Source organism: Nelumbo nucifera, chromosome 2 (assembly GCF_055504915.1).
Source record: "Nelumbo nucifera cultivar China Antique chromosome 2, China Antique-T2T, whole genome shotgun sequence".
Lineage (NCBI taxonomy): Eukaryota > Viridiplantae > Streptophyta > Magnoliopsida > Proteales > Nelumbonaceae > Nelumbo > Nelumbo nucifera.
The window spans coordinates 31,867,529-31,887,532 of NC_142650.1; the positions used below are offsets into that span (position 1 = coordinate 31,867,529).

At 39.0% G+C, this 20,004-nt stretch overlaps 1 protein-coding gene across 1 annotated transcript; it reads right to left on the reverse strand.

The window, feature by feature from the left end:
* Nucleotides 1–10,581: 10,581 nt before the first annotated feature.
* On the reverse strand, nucleotides 10,582–18,123 carry LOC104603315 (Glycine cleavage T-protein family). The gene is made up of 5 exons (XM_010267318.2): nucleotides 17,437–18,123; nucleotides 12,147–12,400; nucleotides 11,963–12,061; nucleotides 11,470–11,628; nucleotides 10,582–11,363 (listed from the first exon to the last, which is right to left on the reverse strand). The coding sequence occupies exons 1-5, from the start codon at nucleotides 17,913–17,915 to the stop codon at nucleotides 11,119–11,121; spliced, it is 1,236 nt and encodes a 411-aa protein (XP_010265620.1). The 5' UTR covers nucleotides 17,916–18,123; the 3' UTR covers nucleotides 10,582–11,118.
* Between the last annotated feature and the right edge of the window lie 1,881 nt (nucleotides 18,124–20,004).

Consider the following 20,004-nt stretch of genomic DNA (forward strand, 5'->3'; position numbering starts at 1 on the left):
CATCGAAGAATTAATTATCTGAAAATGTAGGGACGTGATGAAGGGATGAGAGATCCATCCTATGGATGCCCAAAGAATGTGGAATAAGGGGCGAATTTCAAAAATTTTATCTCTCCCTTCAACTGGGAATCGTATTCCCTATTTAGAAAATCATATTTTCAAGGATCAATCTTGAACCATAAACTGAACCAGATCTGAACCAAAAGGAGTGGGAGAGGATTATACCTGATACGGAGAAATACTATCTCCCAATGGAGGTGTTCACGCCCAAGGAAGGATCCAAAATCTGCTCCCACTGAAGATGGCGCAGTGAAGGATGGAGCAAAATCAGCAATGTTCTTCAAAAGAACTTGACCCTTCGCAAGAATCAACTGGACGGCTTGTTTGTACAGCTCCAATCAATCTTTTCCCAAAAGATTGAAATCAAGATCCAATCTTGATTGCTCCTAAGAACTGGAGATCGAACTGAAGGAATGGCAATGGCAGGAAGGTGGCGGCAGGAGAGAATTCGCAGTATGCAGGAAATCTCTCAATCTCTCTTTCTTTAAGAGAAGAATGCTGTTGATGATGTAAAAGGCTGCCGCCCCCTTCCCCTTTTATAATCTCAAAGGGATCAGCTCCTAATCAGATTAGGAGTTGCTAATCCAAATCATATTTGGGTTAGAAGTCCCTTAGTGATAAGGGATAATCCTTATCTTATATGCAAATCAGATCAGCTGTCTCCTAATCTAATTAGGAGGTTTCCAGATCTAAATCTTATTTAGATCTTGGACTCTCCGAGTGGATAGGGTCTAAGCCCAATCCTTTTAGCTGACCCACTTCAGAATTTGCCCCCTTTAAATGACTGATCAAATCAGCCCAGTTCGAAATGGGCTTAAGGCCCATTAAGGTTATGTACTCAAAAACCTTCCAAATTGCTGCCCAGTTGGGCTTCCTTGTATGGCGTGGGACCCAAGCATTGATCTACACATCAGCCACATGGGTTCAGCCCAGCCTTTGTTACAAGGCCTAGCCGAATGCACTGCTGAAGACAGTGTACCCCCTGAAACCCATCAAATGAGCTCTATGGGCCCAACACTTACACTAAGTGGTCCCTGGGCCAAGCCACCTTGTAACACCCAAGGACTGTGGGCAGATGCAAGATTAGCCCATCAGGTGTTATCCTCAATGGTCTTACACTTAACCTCTCAGCCCATAATGATCATACACTGCCCGACAAGAAAGGACCTCTCCCTCGGCTGCAAGGAACAGTGTTGCACTCTCCACTTATATGGATCCCGGGAATTAAAACTTTCTTGCAAACAATTTAGAAACCATATATATATACTTTTATATCCTATATAAAATATATTTTGCAAAACAAATCTCAACGGTTGAAATCGGCTGCCGGCAGTCTTGGTTTCCATCAGTGAGAGTGCATCCCCGATCATTACCTTTGTCCGACAAAGGGGCTGATCCTGTCACTATGATCACCCACTCAGATGAATTCTCGGACTGTCCCAACATACCCAGGTTTTGACCCCCGCTAAGGATCTCACTGATTGGTACATCAAAGACAGTCCAATCCGACACCTAGTGTAGTATCATAATCGAGTCTAGGGGTCGGGTGTAACTTTCCAGTTTTGCCCATCAATCTCCAAGGTCCAGGGCAATACTGGAAATCTGGTCCAGTTCAAAGATTCAATTAATCCTACATTGTATGTGCCTAGGGTCTCACCCTGGCAGCTGAGACAAGCCACCCCAACCGACTTGGTGGCACTACAGTGTCAGCCTTGTCAGGATAGGTCTCCCCAGACCGATCCACTGGCTGTGAACATTCTAAACTAACACGAGTCTCATTAAGTGTCCAGTTTAAGGGTATTACACAGAAACATACCAAGGGAACATGAATCAAATATGTATCTTTATTCATTTACAATAAACTCATAAAGTACATCATTCTGATTGAAGCTAAGGGCATACAAAACTGTCTAACACGTGAATTATTTTTCTTGTTGTTAGTTCCAAAAACAAAGCAAATTCAATTACCTGGGTTGAAAACAAATTGGTTCTTAAAACAAAAAACACAGAAAACAAATGTATGCATTTTGTTTCTAATAATAAAACAAAAAACATGTTCTTGAATTTCTGGTTTAAAGTACGTTCCGTCAATCTTATAATTTCCACACTTTGAAATAAATCCAACTGATTTTTGGCTTTCAAAAAAGGAGTTGAAGAACATGTTATTGTTTTTTGCCAATGTAGCGGTTTCAAAAACAAATGAAAACAAAAAACAATCAAGATTTCATGTTATAGAACACCACCCTATAAGTTTAATCTCTGGTGCAAACCAAATACTTGATTTGAAGAATTTCCATTGTCTCAGAAGAAAGGAAATTTTTTGGCTCTCCACATGATGTGTTAGTTCACTAAGACTGTGTAGCAGTATCAATGTTGGATGAATTGCCGAGTAAAATAACTTTTCATGCAGAGAGAGCCCTGTTTATAGCCCAGCTTGTCAAATCTAGACAGCCTAGTGAACTAACTCAAATGGGGGACGGAATCATCTGCAAGCAAAAACGCTGCACACACTCAGGGAGCAGGGACATCTAGCTGTACATTGGGAACATCTCCTCATGAATTTAACATATTATTCCCACTGTGCAGATGGATGCCGTGTAAACACATTTTTCGCTTGCAGGAGATCTGGACTCCTCAACCAGTACCCACCCAAATTAAACTCCTATATGTGGTTACAATATTAGAGAATTAATCAACCAATTAATCAAGTGATATAGAAGAGATAGAGACAGGCAAAAAAGACAAAGGTTGAAGTAGTGAAAAATGATGTAAGGGCTTATAATTTAGCAAATGATAATAATGACATTGAAAAAGCTTCGATGAGGATACACCCCCTTGATGTGGGATCATCTCATTGGTTGTTATGAAAAAACACTGGCATAGATGCATGAGCCAAAGAATCAACTGGAATGAAGATCCCTCTTATAAGGGAAAGTAAAGACATAATCTAAAGCATCCAATGAGCATCACTGTTGTGGAACTGAACTATGAGTTGCTTAGCTCAGAGAAAGAATTCACAAACTCCTTGACTGGGTATAGCATGTGTTGGCAAGCACCAGAAGAGATGTTCTGGTTCTGCAACTAACTAAAAATGACAATATCATCCAAGATAGATGGATGCTAATTTTATTGTGCAAAATCTGGTTACATACAGAGTCATACTAACCTCATAGCCAGTGTATATAATAAAACAGTCTAGCACCAAGAAGTTGATATGAGTGTTCGTTGGAGATTTATTCTCCTTTTGGGTTGTTTAGCCTTTGTCACTGCAAATAATTCAGTTGGCATATTCTGTGAACTGAGTTTTCCCTACAAATTTTTATGAACCTAATTATCATTCATCATTTGTGATGAAGGAAGATTTGGCCCGACCTCGTAATCACTCAACACGTGGCAAAAGCAACAGCTCGGCACAACAGCACACCCAAGGTGCAAGTTCCAAAAGGAGGAACCAGCGATCTGAACTTCCTACAAGGAGCCCGAACTCCCTGCAAAAAGCCCGAGCTCTCCCTTAGGCCTCGAGCCTTACAAACACAAAGGGCAACAACCCGAACTGGCCTGCCCCATGGCAGTTCGGGACACACTTCTATCCGAACTCAAGACCACCTCACTCACCACTCCAGCACTTCGCCTCCAGGACGCCAAACTGAACAACCGTACCACGCCTGACACCGAGGAAGTACGTACCCGGGGGCGGCGCACCAGACTGACTTGGGATCTGACGCTTGACAGCCGCACTTCAACAACCACCTGCCACTGCCATCTCCAGTTGCAGAGACGGCTCCGACAAAGAGAGCAGTGGCGGTCCTGTCCCAGCAGAGATGATGACACCCGAACTGGCAGGAGCACAGAGATAATCATACCCAACCTGACGGAAGCTTAGGAGTGAGTGCGCGAGGTGGCTATAAAAGGCTTCCTACCCCCCAAGAACAAGGTATGTGAACTTTGCGCCATCTGGTTTTATCTTGCCTTTGAGAGAATACTAACTTGAGCTTCGGAGCAATCTCACCGAGTTCCTCCCCGGAGATTCCCCACTTTCTTCTCTGTTTCAGGCCCTCCGTTGCTCCAGTCAGAGGCAAGGTCGTTGACAGTTAAGACCGGCCGGATTACGCATCATCAATTTAAACATTGAACCAGCATTATTGGACATGAGGGGCCTGTTTTTTCATGAAGATAAAAAGAGACCAAGTTTAACCCATAGATGACTGAAACGTGGGCTGTCATTGTTTGATTTGAGGTTTTACTTGTACTAATTAAAGCCGAATTTCTGATTGGGTTTGGATCAGGAAGCCTGCCAACTTGACTTGAGCTGAGTCCACAGTGAGTACCAACCATGGGGCCTGCTGCCAGCTTGAGCCAGGGGCCTTGAGGAGACATGAGAAGACCCAGCAGTCTCTCCGTTGCTAGATAATGACTGCCCATGTCAAAATTTGGAGAGTTAGAACAAATTTTGATCAATTTTTGAGCTGTATTAGGCTTTGGATTTACATTGGTTCTAACAAGGATGAGAGCACATAGAATCTACTCTTACAGCAGCCAAACAGGACTTTATTAATTGTCCCCGGTACTGCAAAAAACCCAAACTAAATCTTTTCTGATATCTCCATCTAGCGAAGGAAAAACATTGTTTCTGGCCAATTTGCTGAAAGGGCATTCCAAGAACAAATTGCATAATCTGGTATCAACATGAACCCATCAAGCCAGCTTGCAAGAGAACATGCATGTACAAGGCATAAAGGCATAAGGAAATTAATTTGCATCATTACTCTAGAACCACAATACTTGAGTCTATTGTTCAGAGGATCTAGCTCTGGGCAGGAAAACTAAGGGCTGTTTGGACAAGTTCAAAAACATAGCCAGTGTGTTTAAAGTCAGATTAGCCTTGTCTTTAGACACCATGAAAAGGAATCCCTCATTTTCTGGCTATGATTTTTCACTTATGCTTTGAATCTCGTTCCAAAACTATTAAGTTAGTTAACCAAATTACCAAACTGTGCATTCTTATATCGTCCAATCCTCTGGACCATCAACTAGACTTGAAAGGAAGATTTTTTTTTTTTTTGTGGTATTCCGTTTTTCCTTTCTCTTTCTGAAGCAAACGATAGAAGAACCAATAATGCATGCATTTAGAGAAAACTAGTCCAGATCAAGCCCCTCCATAGCCAGCTAGCAGGATTGTCAACCCACCCTACATACAATCAAAATGTAATGTTAGGCCGTGTTTGGATAAACTTTTATAAAATATTTTGGGAAATTGTCTAAAACTCACTGAGTTTTCAATATTTCTCTTAATCTCACCACAATTTTTCAAACTGTCTAAAATTCACCATGTCAGTAATTTTTTTCCCAAAACTCACCTTCCGTTAGTGCACCGTTAATGCTTCTTAACAGAGGTGTCCATGTCAGCATAAATAACAATTTTCATGACCAAATTACCCTTGAATGGTGAATTAGAGGAAAAATAGTCCAGATCAAGCCCCTCCATAGCCAACTAGCAGGATTGTCAGCCCACCTTACATACAATCAAAATGTAATGCTAGGCTGTGTTTGGATAAACTTTTATAACATATTTTGGGAAATTGTCTAAAACCCACTATGAGTTTTCAACATTTCTCTTAAACTCACAACTTTTCAAAATGTCTAAAATTCACCATGTCAGTAATTTTTTTCCCAAAACTCACATTCCGTTAGTGCACCGTTAATGCTTCTTAACAGAGGTGTCCATATCAGCATAAATAACAATTTTCATGACCAAATTACCCTTGAATGGTGAGTTAGAGGAAAAATAGTCTTTTTCAGTTTTCAATTTTCTTGTTTTTTTTGCTTTTTTAGTGTTTTGTTATAATTTCCAATGTTTTTTATAATTTCTGTTTTATACATTTTTTTTACTTTCTATAATCTATAATTTTCCTGTATTTTTTGTTATTTATTTGCAATTTGTGTTTTTCTATATTTTTTGGTGTTTTTTCTACAATTTTTATTTTCTGATTTTGTTTTTCGTTTTCTATAGTTTCTATAATTTGAAAATAATTTTTTATTTTGTTTGCAATTTTTATAATTTTTTATATTTTTTGTAATTTCTATGTTTTTATGTATTTTATATTTAAAAATATTTTTTCAACTTTTTTCCTTTTTTCATGTCTAAATATTAAAATGCTAATATATTAACACCCATTAATTTATTTTGTATATATTTTATTTTTTCTATGAAGGTTAAAATGGTAATATATTAACACCCATTAGTCTGTTTAACGTCAAGTTGGTGATATGATGAGATTTAGACATTTTGAAAAGTTGTGGTGAGTTTAAGAGAAATGCTGAAAACTCATGGTGAATTTTAGACAATTTTCCAAATATTTTTGTATTGAAAGTACAAAAGTACGGAAAACGATATAGTGTTTGTTTTTGTGCCAATGTGACCACCCTTCAATAAAACTCTCAACCCTATTCACTTTTGCTAGAGTCGGACTGTCTGTCATCGGTCTCAAACCATGAAACCACCAGAAACAGTCACTAGAAGTAAAAAACGGGTACTTTTTCCAAACAAAAAATATATGGGAAATTGTCTAAAAATCACCATGAGTTTTCAGCATTTCTCTTAAACTCACCACAACTTTTCAAAATGTCTAAAACTCACCATGTCACTAACTTGACGTTAAATAGACTAGCGAGTGTTAATATATTACCATTTTAATATTTAGACATGAAAAAAGGAAAAAGGTTCAAAAAAATATTTTCAAATATAAAATACATAAAAACATAGAAATTACAAAAAATATAATAAATTATAAAAATTGCAAACAAAATAAAAAATATATTTTTAAATTATAGAAACTAGAGAAAATGAAAAAGCAAAATCAGAAAATAAAAATTGTAGAAAAAACACCAAAAATTATAGAAAAACACATAAATTGCAAATAAATAACAAAAAATACAGGAAAATTTATAGATTATAGAAAATAGAAAAATATAAAAAAAAAACAGAAATTATAAAAAAAGCATTGAAAATTATAACATAACACTAAAAAAGCAAAAAAAAAACAAGAAAATTGAAAACTGAAAAAGACTATTTTTCCTCTAATTCACCATTCAAGGGTAATTTAGTCATAAAAATTGTTATTTATGCTGACATGGACACCTCTGTTAATGGTGCACTAACGGAAGATGAGTTTTGGGAAAAAAAGAAACTTACTGACATGATGAATTTTAGACATTTTAAAAAGTTGTGAATTTAACAGAAACATTAAAAACTCATAGCAACTTTTAAACAATTTCCCAAAATATTATCAAACTGCCTAGCGTAAAAGTGGGATATTTGAAACTGACCCCATTGTTCAATGGGGTTGATGCATGTCAACCTAGCAACATTTACACAAGGATCAACTGAGAAATAATATCTAGTCTGCGGGCCAGAAGTTGATACAGGGAATGAGGGAAACCCATTAAATAAATTTCAAGATTGGATAGGTAGATTGTCCATAGCTGAACGGGCTTACTTGATCTAACCAAGAAATAATCAAAGAACCCATTTTATCACAATTCATAATGATCAGTTTGCTTCAGAGATCAGCTTCTTCTGATCCAAAACCCATATTAATTCACACAGGTTCACCCTTATCCGTAGTACGAGTACACTGTTTGGGTCTCTGTCTGACATCAAGCTAGGAAGCCCATCGAAGAAATTGGGTATCTAGTCTTCTTGATTCACTTTTGCATTATTGGGATTACATTTGTTGCTTACGTCAATTATTTGTAATTACTTCACACAACTCAAGAGCATATAGCGTCCACTTCACTCCATTTTTTTGTTGTTTGATCTTAGATTTCAATTTAGGGGCAGAGAGAGAGAGAGAAGACTAATTTCTTGTACTCATGTGGGATTTGCATGGCTTCAACTACTTGTGCACGTGGTGCAGGGGCTGAGTAAAAAGTGATTAAGTCAGAGCTATTTTGGATCATTTGTTCAAAGACAATTAAGCAGATTGTGGTATCAAGTGTCAATTATGTACCAAGCAGAACTTAAATATCTGTTCTTTTTCTTTTTCTTTTTTTTTTCTTAAATTCAAACTTACCAACTTTCTAAGTAGAAGAAATGTTGAATTAATTGTGCTGGTGCTCTGAATTCTCTTTGGACTTTGGACTGTAGTCTATAGACAAATTTAACATTGACTGATACTCAAACCTTTCTAACCAGTGATTTATTCATTCTCTGTACCATGGTTGGATTTAAGTATGTCTTGATTCTGGCAACATATGATGAAAAGTAGAGCTACTCCTGCAGTACTCCATATTTGCCCAACTGGAAACTGTTCTGAAGTCAAGTCTATTATGCTTTCATTCCAAATCTCTACTTTTATGGTGCATCTGTAATTGAATGTGATAGTAAGTATATCTTGATAAACATGAAAGTACATTTTATGAAACGAAACATAGACAAATATAGTTGCCCAATCACTGAAATATCTTATCCTCAATGATCAAGGACAAAGATTCCTCTCTATCTGGAGATTTGCACCTCAAGAGAGAGGAAACCATGGTGTCTTAAAGACTTCTTAGATTCAAACAAAACACAAAACCAAAATACGCATCCGGTAGGGGTGCAAATTTGGTAGCCTGATTTCAAGAATTTCAACTATAATATGCTCGGGTTCATTGAAACTAAACAAATTCCCAACCCAACTCGATCCAAATTGCATCTCTATCACCAGCCAGGTCACCAGTTCGGTAGTCCTGTTTGGTCAATTTGATAGAAGTGCTTAAAGTGGATGTCCATTGACGAGTAGCAAAACCTTTGTAGTGTTTTTTTTTTAGTGTTATGTGCCTTGAATTAATCTCAACTGAACAGACAGCAAGGTTCAAAGTATTGATACGTATCGGCCCGTATTGGCCGATATGTATTGTGCTGATGGTTTTTCAATACGTCCCTCCAGGGACTGTATCGGATCAGACACTGTTCAGAGGGTAATCGGACCTTAAACTGATCCCTCTAAACCGATTTCAAAAATAAATAAATAAAACCTAAAAAAAAGTACTGATACAAACGTATCAGCCTGTGTGGGATACTTTGAACCCTGACAGACAGAGAAAGTTGAATATTATGGAGGGGAGGAGGGAGGAGAACAAATACAAAGAACCAAATCGTGGATAAGATTTCAAAGGAAAACCCATAAAATTATTGAAGTGTTATCACTTATCACTTATTTGCCATAACCATAGACCATAGTGGTTGGATGCAGCTGATCCAGTAATAAAAGGACACATCCAAACCAAGTACAGTCAATTATTGGAATCTTATGGGATGTTAATATCTGCATTAAACCCAACCAATAATGTGGAGTTGGAATTTATGTGGGTCCATAATACACTTTCAATCAATATTTACTCATTCGTAGTCTAAGATGTCTGCATTCCAATGGCTATTAGGACATGGCATCCAAGGCTATCAACAACTTGACTCATGTCAGACCAAACCTAGGGCAGCCCTAATTTATATTATTTGTCACTTGGGCTTATGTTATCATATCATACTGGCCCAGCATACCTCTAAAGCTGACCCAACCCAAGTTGTCTACATATGGCCTGTAATGTTATTATTAATCACTTTGGCAAGCCTATTAGAAATCTTCTGCACTTTTGAAGTTCATTGTTTGGCCGAAGAGGTACCTCTGGTCCAGGATAAAAGTTTTATCATTCCAATTGGCTTGCAGGAGAATAAGCCCAGAAAATTGTGTCAACCCAAGCCCGAAGTGAAAGTGAAACATGTGATCATGTTGGGTTAGGGTTAGGGTCGGAGGGTTCAACAGCTCAGCCAGATTTGCACCCACCCCTTACTAGGCCCATGGGCATGCGTGGCTATCGTGATACTTAGTTTTTATGAAAAAACATCATTAGCCACGTTCAATTTGTAAACCAGATTCAACCCCCCTTTACGAGTGCTTATCTTTAATTTTAATTTTAGGCTAAGACCACACCAAAATAAGCACTTACATGTGTATAGGAAGGAAGCACGAATAAACACTTTTTCAGGAATTAAGGCCATTTTGAATAAGTTGAAAATTTTGGCGTTTTTTTTTTCTAGTGCTGTTTGGAAGGTCCAGAGCAAAGATATAGGAAAGGTCCCACGGGACCACAGGAGAACCTCTCCACTCTCCAGGAGAAAGTTGTCTAAAGGCCCGCCATGCCATGTAATTTTCAAAATACATAACTACCCTGTTTGGGCTTTTTCACCAAACACTTACAAGAGCTTATTAGGATAAGCACTTCCAGGCTCAGTGTCATACAACCATATCCAAATTACCATCGCCAACATACACCATGCAGTGACACTCTATGGAGTACCAGTATAACAATGCTACTCCATGTGGCTTTAGTCTTCACAGTTTTGGTTCCCTAATATTCCAAATATCAACTCAGAAAACTTCAGGAGTCACAGAAACTGCCTGCAATCCTTTTCTTTGTTTTCAAATAATCACTAGGATGAATTTTTTCTTTAAGTTTTGGTTTACAAACCAAGGAAGAAGATACCAAGGCCAGGCATAGAATTTCCGGGTTGTATTCGTTTACAATGTTTCCCAAGGGGAGTCCAAATCTTGCTGTTCACTAGCAAAAAGTGCATAGAACTATGCAACCATTACAACAATGATATTGATACTTACAAGGGACAAAGTTGATTGAGAAGAAAAAATATGTTAAACCCCAAATCAGGAACTCAACCCAACCAAAGGTTTTGCACCCTTTGAAGCTACCAACAAATTAAAACCACAAACCTGAAGGACCAACCAAACAAGCTTGCTCTGTTCCAGCAATCTGAGACTGTCAAATTCTTTTTTCCAACTGGTTCTTAACAAGGTTAATTGCAAAATGTTCTTAAGACTGTCGCTTCCAAAAGTAACTGGTTGCTTCCACTCATTGAGGAACTAATTGCTTTTTATGTTGCACAGGCCAGCTAGTGGGCTTCTCTATACCAGTATCCATTAAGACCACATGTGTAATAGAAATCAAGTTCAGTCCAACATGTGGATCCAATTACCATTGATGGTCTAGTGGCAGCCTGTAACTCTAAGCAACTGCATGGTGTTCTTGATGCTCAGGAAACCATTCAGCAGGCCACCATTCTGGTCTAATGGCTTCAACCTTCACATCATCCTGCCCCTTGATTCTCAAGGCACCTGAAACTTTAAAGGCTTCCTCCAGCCTCAACAGACCCATCCCACAACATCCAAGTGCTGTTGTCACTGCCCCAGCCTTCTTGTTGGATGCACTATCAATGACTTCCAACCCTGGAATGACCTTTTGCTCTACTTCTGAAAAACAAAATAAGGAAATGAAGTAGACCATAGTATTGTCAGATAATATTAGTATATTACAGAACATGTCAGATAAATTGAATTTTCCTAAAACTCAAAATACCTTTGCCACTCTCATAAGCAAATTTTAGAGGAACTAAACGCTTGCGAATGACGCCACAGTGATGTGTACGGGCAACAGACTCTTGGCCCACATAGCAACCCTTGTCAAAGCTGATTGCATTTAATCCAGCGAGATTGTATTCAAGTGGAATAGCATTGCCTGGAAAAAAAGCAATAGGAGCTTGAGAAGTGCTGATTTACAATAACTGACGTGAAAATAGCAACCATGGTCCAAACCCAGACAGTTACCACTTGCTAATAGGAGAAATTGCAATGTTAAGAGCAGATAAGTATAGCTTTTGAATGTTGTTGGAGATGGTACAGCAAAAAGGACAGAGAGGGTGGAAGATATTAATGAGGTAAAAAGAAATATTTTCATTACCATATTGATGAAAGTTAACAAACTTGTGATTCCTTTTCAATATGTTATCACTTTTTGTAGAATGCACATTTGAAGAGAAAATGCAATTTAGTGGTATATAAAACCAATGCACCTTTCGGAATCTCAGTTGAGCCCTCTGCAACCCCTTTTTCCACTCTCCATAAAAGGTACTGTTGTTCATCACATTCCTTATCAGACTCGATCAATGGTGCTGCAAAAAACAAAGTGAACCTATAAAGTCTACTCATTGGTTGTCATACATAAGAAATACAAGCACAAACAACATAGGAGCTTACGTATTGTATTTGATGGAAAGATCCCCCTAAAACCAAGACATTCCAATCTGGGATCCTTGAACCACTGCCACCCAAGATTGTCTCCCTTTGAAGCTGACACACCAGCATGATCAACATCACCACCCCAGCCAACACCTGCAGCATCTGGTTCTTCTGTAGATGAAGACCTATTGGAAATGTCTCCACCAAAACGCTGCCAACAAGAGAATTCTTTGGCCAGATTCTCAATCTCAACCTTAGATCTTAACCGGTATCTGTAGCATCAAAACACAGACAAGAAAAGTGCACAATTCTCAGTTGCAATGGCAACAATAGGTCTGATACAGGTATTTAAAGAAACAGCATGCAGATTTATTCTTATGTTAATAAAACAACCCTCTAGGCTACCCTGATCCTTTAGAAAAATGCAAAAACTTCCTGATGAGGGGTAATTTGGCCAACCAGTCACAGAGCGACATGTGGCACATCCAAACCGCCCAGAAGCATGTCAGCACCAAGTACCACATGTGTCCTGACCTGAGGAAACCGATGGGACAACAAGGTCGCACACGCTACCTCGGTAAAGAAGGCTGAAGGCCGACATGCACTTCATGTCCTCTGACCCGGGCAACCAAAGAGCCAAGCAGCCAGCCAACCTCCGGGGTGCCAACCTGCATGGTAGATTAACCTTATCCTGAATAACGCGCCTATCGGTTCAGAGTCGGGCGGTAGCACGATCCCCATCTGGCACGGATGACCCCGTCCTCCGTATAACTCGGGGAGATCAGTTGACGACTACTGCCAATGTGGAAGGAACATGCCCCAAAGATAATGGGCAGAAAAGGCCTGACGTCCCCAGATATCTCAGACGCGGAATTCGGACCCCAATGCCTATATAAAGGACTCAACTAGCTCACGTTCTCTTACTCTCTGCTCTCAACTAGCTCACGTTCTCTTACTCTCTGCTCTCAACTAGCTCAGCTGACTTAAGCATCAGAGTGCTCACCCCAGGTCTAAACCCCCAAGCACTCTAATCCTCTTCTACTTTTGCAGATCGGTACGCCAACCTCAGCATGCTTCGTCCGAGCTGTCCACCAGCAGGGAAGCAAGTGAATTTGCACATCATCACTTCCTATGATTGCAGTTGAGCATTACATACTGCTAGCTTTAACCGTGTTAGAGGGTTAAATTATTAGCTTATTAGTTGTCCAATGTTTGGACGAATTATTAAAAATATAATGTGTTGGAGCATATAATAATTTTCCAGCTCTAATGCCATAATTAACTCAGCTAAAACATAAAAGAAAAACCCTTGTCATCCACCTTGCAGACCAATTCAGAGATCAAGAAATGAGAGAACAAAGCCTAGAAAGATTTAGGTGTGCAATCATATTATTGGGAAGATGGCTTAACAATTGATCCTGATGAATCCTATAGGATGCCTGTATATATCTTCGCTTTGGAAAATACAGAATCGTATCTTCATTCTTCGTATTAGTGTTTATAACCCTTCCCTTTCTAGGGGCCTTATTTCCTCATGGCCCTGTAGCTATCACCTAAACTGATAGGAGGAAAAGACTCATATATTCTCAGTGACAAGGAAAGATAGTGACGATCAACTTAGTTGCACTTAGAGAGCTGAACGTCATTCCTTATGGGATTAAGGGTTGCTAAAGAGCACATTTTGCCCTTAAGAGATGTAGGTGAGGTAGGAATTACTTTTGGGTCCATGGAGATTAGTAAATTTATCATGGGAGATAAGATCTAGCATAAAAACGGCTTCAATCTCTTTCTTTCAGATTCTGAAGGTGTACATTTTTGTGGCCTACGGCTTGTCCATGGCCAGTATTCATAGAGAGGAATTATATGGTGGCTGTCTATACATTTAAAAATGATCCAGTGAGCTTTTTCATTCTGTTGAGCATCCATTTTGTACATCTTGCAGAATAGACAGATGCACCATTGCAACAATAAATTGTTCATCATCTAAGCTTTGTCCCAACTATAAGGGGTCGGCTAAACGAATCCTGTTTTGCCACTATGTTCTGTTAACTGCTATAGCCTTTTTCTATCAGTGTTAACTGCCATGGCCATTGTTAAATTCTGAGTTCTTAAATCATTTCTTACTAGTTCAACCAATGTCCTTTTTGGTCTACCCTTAGAAAGGAAAGGAAGGGGTATAAACACTAATATAGGTGTTGGAATTGTGTCTTATTTTACAACTGCTGGATTAATTTTAATCTAACAGTTGGTGTGGTCCCTCTTTAGGTTAAAGAGGTCATATAAAAGCTTTCTTTTGTATGTAGGGTTAAGGTTTTTGGGAGAAACAGTGTGAGAGAAAAATACAGAGTGCTCTTGGTGTGAAAGTGTTTTTTTCTCTTGTTTTGATCTTCGGGTTGAGAGAAAAAGGAGAATGGGTGTACAAGGGTTAAGGGTGGGTTTGGGCTGCAAGTCACAAGGTACTTGTATTGTTTCTCAGTTTTCTTTCATAGTGAAGAACAGATTTCGTCTCTCCCGTGGACGTAGGCAAAGGTCGAACCACGTAAATCTTTGTGTTCTTTGTGGCGCTTGTTTTATTTGTCTTTGTTGGGATTTCATCTTTTTGCTGCTATTAGATTTCTCATGGTTGTTATTTTAAATACCTTGTGATTTTATACTGTGGGTGGTTGTTGTGGGGCCCCAACAAATTGGTATCAGAGCTCCCAGGTTAGTGTTTACAAGGTGTTTGTAGAATTGCTTGAGAAATAATGGCAGCAAAAGGTACAGGTTCTCAGTTCCAGATTGAGAGGTTTAATGGAAAAGGCAGTTTTACCCTATGGCAAAGAAGGGTGAAGGACATCCTGGTTCAACAAGGCTTGGCTAAAGCGTTGAAGGGAAAGGATGGAAAGCTAGAAGACATGAAGGATGTTGATTTGGGATAAGGTGTGTTAGTACGATTTGATTGCTCCTGGATGATAACGTTATGTTTAACATTATGGAGGAAGATTCTGCACCGGAATTGTGGGATAAGCTAGAGAAGCTTTATTTGGGAAAAAGCTATATCTGAAGCAGCAATTGTACGGGCTGAAGATGGAAGAAGGTAGGAATCTCCTAGAACACCTAAATGTGCTCAACAGTATCTTGGATCAACTAAGGAAAGTTGATGTCAAGGTAGAGGAAGAAAAAAAGGCCCTCTTACTTCTTACCTCACTTCCTGATTCATATGAAAACTTAGTGATAACATTACTGTACGGGAAAGATACAGTAAAGATGGAAGAATGTACCACATCTCTTTCTATCAAATGAGGTTAGGAGGAAGCCCAAGTATGAGAGCGGGCAGGACTCTGCATTGGTTACGCTGGGAATAGATCGGAAAGGAAGATTGCTTGATAGGGGGTCTGAGAGCAATAGGTCTAGATCCAAGGCCAGGGAAAAGGGCAAGATACAGTGTTATAGATGCAAAGAATTTGGTCACATGAAGAGAGATTGTCCTACACGAAAAAGGAGTGGGGATGAATCTGAAAGCATGGCAATTGCATCTGATGATGATGGAGACGTTCTCACAGTCTCCGAGGTATGTGCAATTTTTTCTCCAAATGAGTGGATTTTAGATTCTGGATGTTCTATGCATATTTGCTCTAGGAAGGAATATTTTGACACATTCCAAGAGAGGAAGACAGGTGTTGTCTCCTTAGGTGATGGGTCTACGTGTGACATCACAAGTGTTGGGATAATAAAAATCAAAATGTTTGATGGAGTAGTTCGCAATTTGGGTGGTGTGGTGTATATCCCAAAAATGCGTAGGAATCTAATATCACTTAGCCGCTTGGACTCCAAGGATTGCAAGGTTTTTGCTGCAGGTGGAGTCATGAAAATCACACATGACGGTATGGTCCTAATGAAGGGAGAAAAATGCAAGGGTCTGTATCATCTGGTTGGGAGTATAGTGGCTTCCAAGACCTCGATGGGGTGTTGGAAACGGAATGCGCAAGGTAGTGTGTCTACACGGAGGGTCTCTTTTGTGGATAGAGTGGAAACAAATGCTGCAAGTTTCCAAGGTATAGATGATGGTGAGAGGAAGATTCCTGTTGGAAGAGAGGAAGGATCGAGGTCCCTCTCTGAAGTTAACTAGGATTGTTAGGTTGGGTACAGTTACACAGGTACATTGGCCATTTTGTTTGAATCAAGTGGAGTCAGGACCGAATGATTCAGGTTATGTGTAGCTGGTGGTGTTTACAAGATCAATGGAGGTTCGTGGTATTTGCAAATAGGTGGAGGCACAAATAGTATATCTCTAAGGTGGTTGAAAAATAAGCCAAGGTGGAGATTGTTGGGATTGTCTTATTTTACAACCGTTGGATTAATTTAATCTAACAGTTGATGTGGTCCTCCCTCTTTAGGTTAAAGAGGTTTTACATATAAAATCTTTCTTTTGTATGTAGGGTTAAAGTTTTTGGGAGAAAAGGTGTGAGAAAAATACAAAGTGCTCTTAGTGTGAGAGTGCTTTTTTTTCTCTTGTTTTGTTCTTCGGGTTGAGAGAAAAGGGAAAACAGGTGTACAAGGGTTAAAGGTTGATTTGGGCTGCAAGCCACAAGGTACTTGTATTATTTCTTAGTTTTCTTTCATAGTGAAGAACAGATTTTGTCTCTCCCGTGCATGTAGGCAGTAAGGCCAAACCACGTAAATCTTTGTGTTCTTTGTGGCACTTGTTTTATTTGTGTTTGCATAGATTTCATCTTTTTTGCTGCTATTAGATTTCTCGTGGTTGTTATTTAAATACCTTGTGATTTTATACTGTGGGTGGTTATTGTGAAGCCCCAACAACACAGAATGAAGATATGATTCCTTATTTCCCAAAGCTCAGCATATATACAGGCATCCATTCATCAAAAAAAAAAAAAAACATATATAAAGGCATCCTATAGGGTTCATCAGAAAAAATCGTTATTTCCAATTAATAAGAGCAAACTATATGTCCCAAAAAAGTGATTGCACAGCCAAACCTTTCTAGGCTTTGTTCTCTCACTTATTGATCTCTGAATTGGCCTGCAAGGTGGATAGCAAAGGGTTTTCTTTTATGGCCTTGTTAAGGTCTTGAACATCTTATCTGATCAGAAGAACAGTTTTTCCCCCTTCTTTTCTTTGGTTCCAATAAGAAATTAACAAATCTTAAACTATCAAACAAACACCTATTGTTTTAACACAGGCACTGCACAAATCGAAAAATACAAGATCAAATAAAGATCAGAACCCTTTGCAGACAAACTCATTTAAGCATAAAACCATAGAAATGTGGAAAAAATAAAACAGTATCATCAGAAGTAGTACTTACTTCTTGAAGCACTGCAGCAGCTCATCCAATACAGCAGCATCAACATCTGCGAACAGCTCGAATTCCTCATCAGAGTCTGAACCAGGAAGCGAGCCAGTTCTGTCGAGCTTATCACCGGACCGGGAGGGGCGATAAAGGAACAAGTCATAAAGGAATCTCCCCTGGGGAGTTAGCATTGCAGCATAGAGCCGGGAAGCAGACACAGTGGATAAATTGGGTGTAGTCAAAGCAGAAGTTTTCTCTCCCACCGGCTCAAGGAACCGCCGGACGTCGTTGGTCAAGAGGCCCTGCAGAAACTTAACAGTATCGGGGCCTCGAAATCTAATGACAGAGCGGCTCTTGAGAAGGGAAGCCATTGGACCGGCATCTTCAAGATGGGCTGCTCGATGATGAGAGAAAAGCTTCGAGGGGGAGGAATGAATGTTTCTGTAACCATTAATGGATCTGTAAATCTGTAGCGATGGCTTCAAACGATGCATTCTTCTTCGCTTCTGGTAAATTCGGTCGAACTTCGCGCCGTTCTTGCAAGATTCGCAGGTGTATTATGTTTTCGTAAGCTAAGCCTCATGGGTCGGGAGGACTGTAACGTGGGTCTTATGACGCGTGTATATTTGAGTGTTTCAGGATCAAACCACGTGGTTCCGGTGTTGCTTTTCCGTCTAAAACGAGAGAAATGACGAAGTTCCCAAAAAAAAAATCAAACTCTGCCAAGTGCTCGATGAAATGCCCAAACCAAAGGCTCAATTTGATAAGATCATAACTTCATAAGAGTACAAATACAAATGGTGGAAAACCTCGTATTTGCATTCTATATATTCGTATTTGCATTCTTCCCAATGAATATAAATACAAATATATAGAGTGCAAAACCTTCTATTTTATATATATTTATAATGTATATATTTGCATTTATAACTCTTTTCAGATTGAGCCTAGAGAGTCAAATAATCCTTAACGTATAATACATGACACACCCGGGGAAAAAACATAAGACTCCATTTGAGAAGAATGTAATATAAATATATAAAGTGCATTCCGGTTCATGCAAATATAAGGTTGGTTTAATTTTGATTAATAAATTTGCTTTCTTGTCAAATGATTTTTAAATGTAATAACTAAAAGGTACAAACATAAATCTCAACTTTAGAATATATCTCTTTAACATTGATTAATTTTGACGGCAAAAGTTTGCTTTCAATTTTTAATATAAACTTTGTTCTCATTTACTTTCAATCAAGGTTTAAAGTGTCGATACATATTGTGCCGATGGTTTTCCGATATGCCCCTTTAGGGATTGTATCAGGTCAGACACTGGTTCAGAGGATAATCGGGTCTTAAATCGACCCCTCTAAACCGATCTCGAAAAAATATATAAAACTTAAAAAAAATACCGATGCAGGCTAATATCAGTGTATTGACTTGTATTAATACTTTGAACCTTGCTTTCAATCATTGTCAAGACGCAAATACATTATTACCAAACACTAGCAAAACTGAACCAAAATACATATATGCACTGAACCCACATTTGCACTCTTCCCAATCAAAGCCTAAATAAATTGTGTAAAACAATTCTTTTGATAATAAAAAAACTACACAAAACCCTTAAAAATTGAATCGAGGAATATGAAATTCACTCTGTTCAATTCAATTAGGATTTTAGTTCAATCAAGTAGCTTATCAATTTTATACCCTTTCCTAACTTGGGCTCATGCAATTTTTTTTTGTATTATACATTATTTAATTTATTTTTTGAATAATTAAATTGTTATCATTAGATGTCATGGGGCCAAAGCTTGGCCCCAGCCCGGTCCATAATTCATTAAATCATCTTTCATTAAGCATGGAAAGCCTATAAGCCCAGCTGGAACCTGGGCTTATAATCAAGGTTCAGGCCTTGGCCTAGGTTGAAGGGAGCTCGCATTCTATGCACCCGCGAATGGCTGATTGATACGTCGACCAGGCCAATGTTAGTGCGCGCTTGAGCATTAACGTGGTCTGGTCCGGTTCATGTGGAAATGAACTGGTTCATGTGAACACGAACCGGTCGAGTACCCAATCAAAAAGCCCCTTTTTCTAGTTTCTTCGATTCTTCTTTCAGTTCTTTCTTTTATTTCTCTCCACTAAACCCTACCCATACAACAGAGTAACTCTTGTCCATCGGCGGCGGCAACGTATCCTTCTTCTCTTCTTCTTCGACTTCTCCGATGGTAGGTCCAGTCTGAAGGACGAACAGGTAGGACACGCCGACTGTAAACATCTCACATCCCACATCCCACCGTTGTTTCTCGGTTTTGAATGAAAAACAACAACTGATGAAACAGGGGTTAGGGTTTGGGGAGATTAACTTTGTTCTGACAACTGATGACTGCCAGTGCGAGGAGTAATGGTTCTCAGAAGAAGATGGGAAGAAGAAGAAATAAGAGTCGTTGGGAAATTGGAGAGAACTTTTTTATATTTACCGTTGAAATTCTTGCCACCGTTGGTGAACCATGTTTATGGACACCGGTGTATGTGAGTGGCTGATGGGATGATTTTCTGGGTTAGGACCGGGATTGGGAGAACCGG

What these genes read in the sequence shown, in the direction of transcription:
- LOC104603315 (XM_010267318.2), bottom strand. Translation starts at nt 17,915, where the DNA reads ATGCATCGTTTGAAGCCATCGCTACAGATTTACAGATCCATTAATGGT. An exon ending in CTTTCCATCAAATACAATAC is followed by an intron (nt 12,062 to 12,146) that starts GTAAGCTCCTAT and finishes TGTTTTTTGCAG; the next exon opens with CACCATTGATCGAGTCTGAT. An exon ending in CTCAACTGAGATTCCGAAAG is followed by an intron (nt 11,629 to 11,962) that starts GTGCATTGGTTT and finishes CTTTTTTTCCAG; the next exon opens with GCAATGCTATTCCACTTGAA.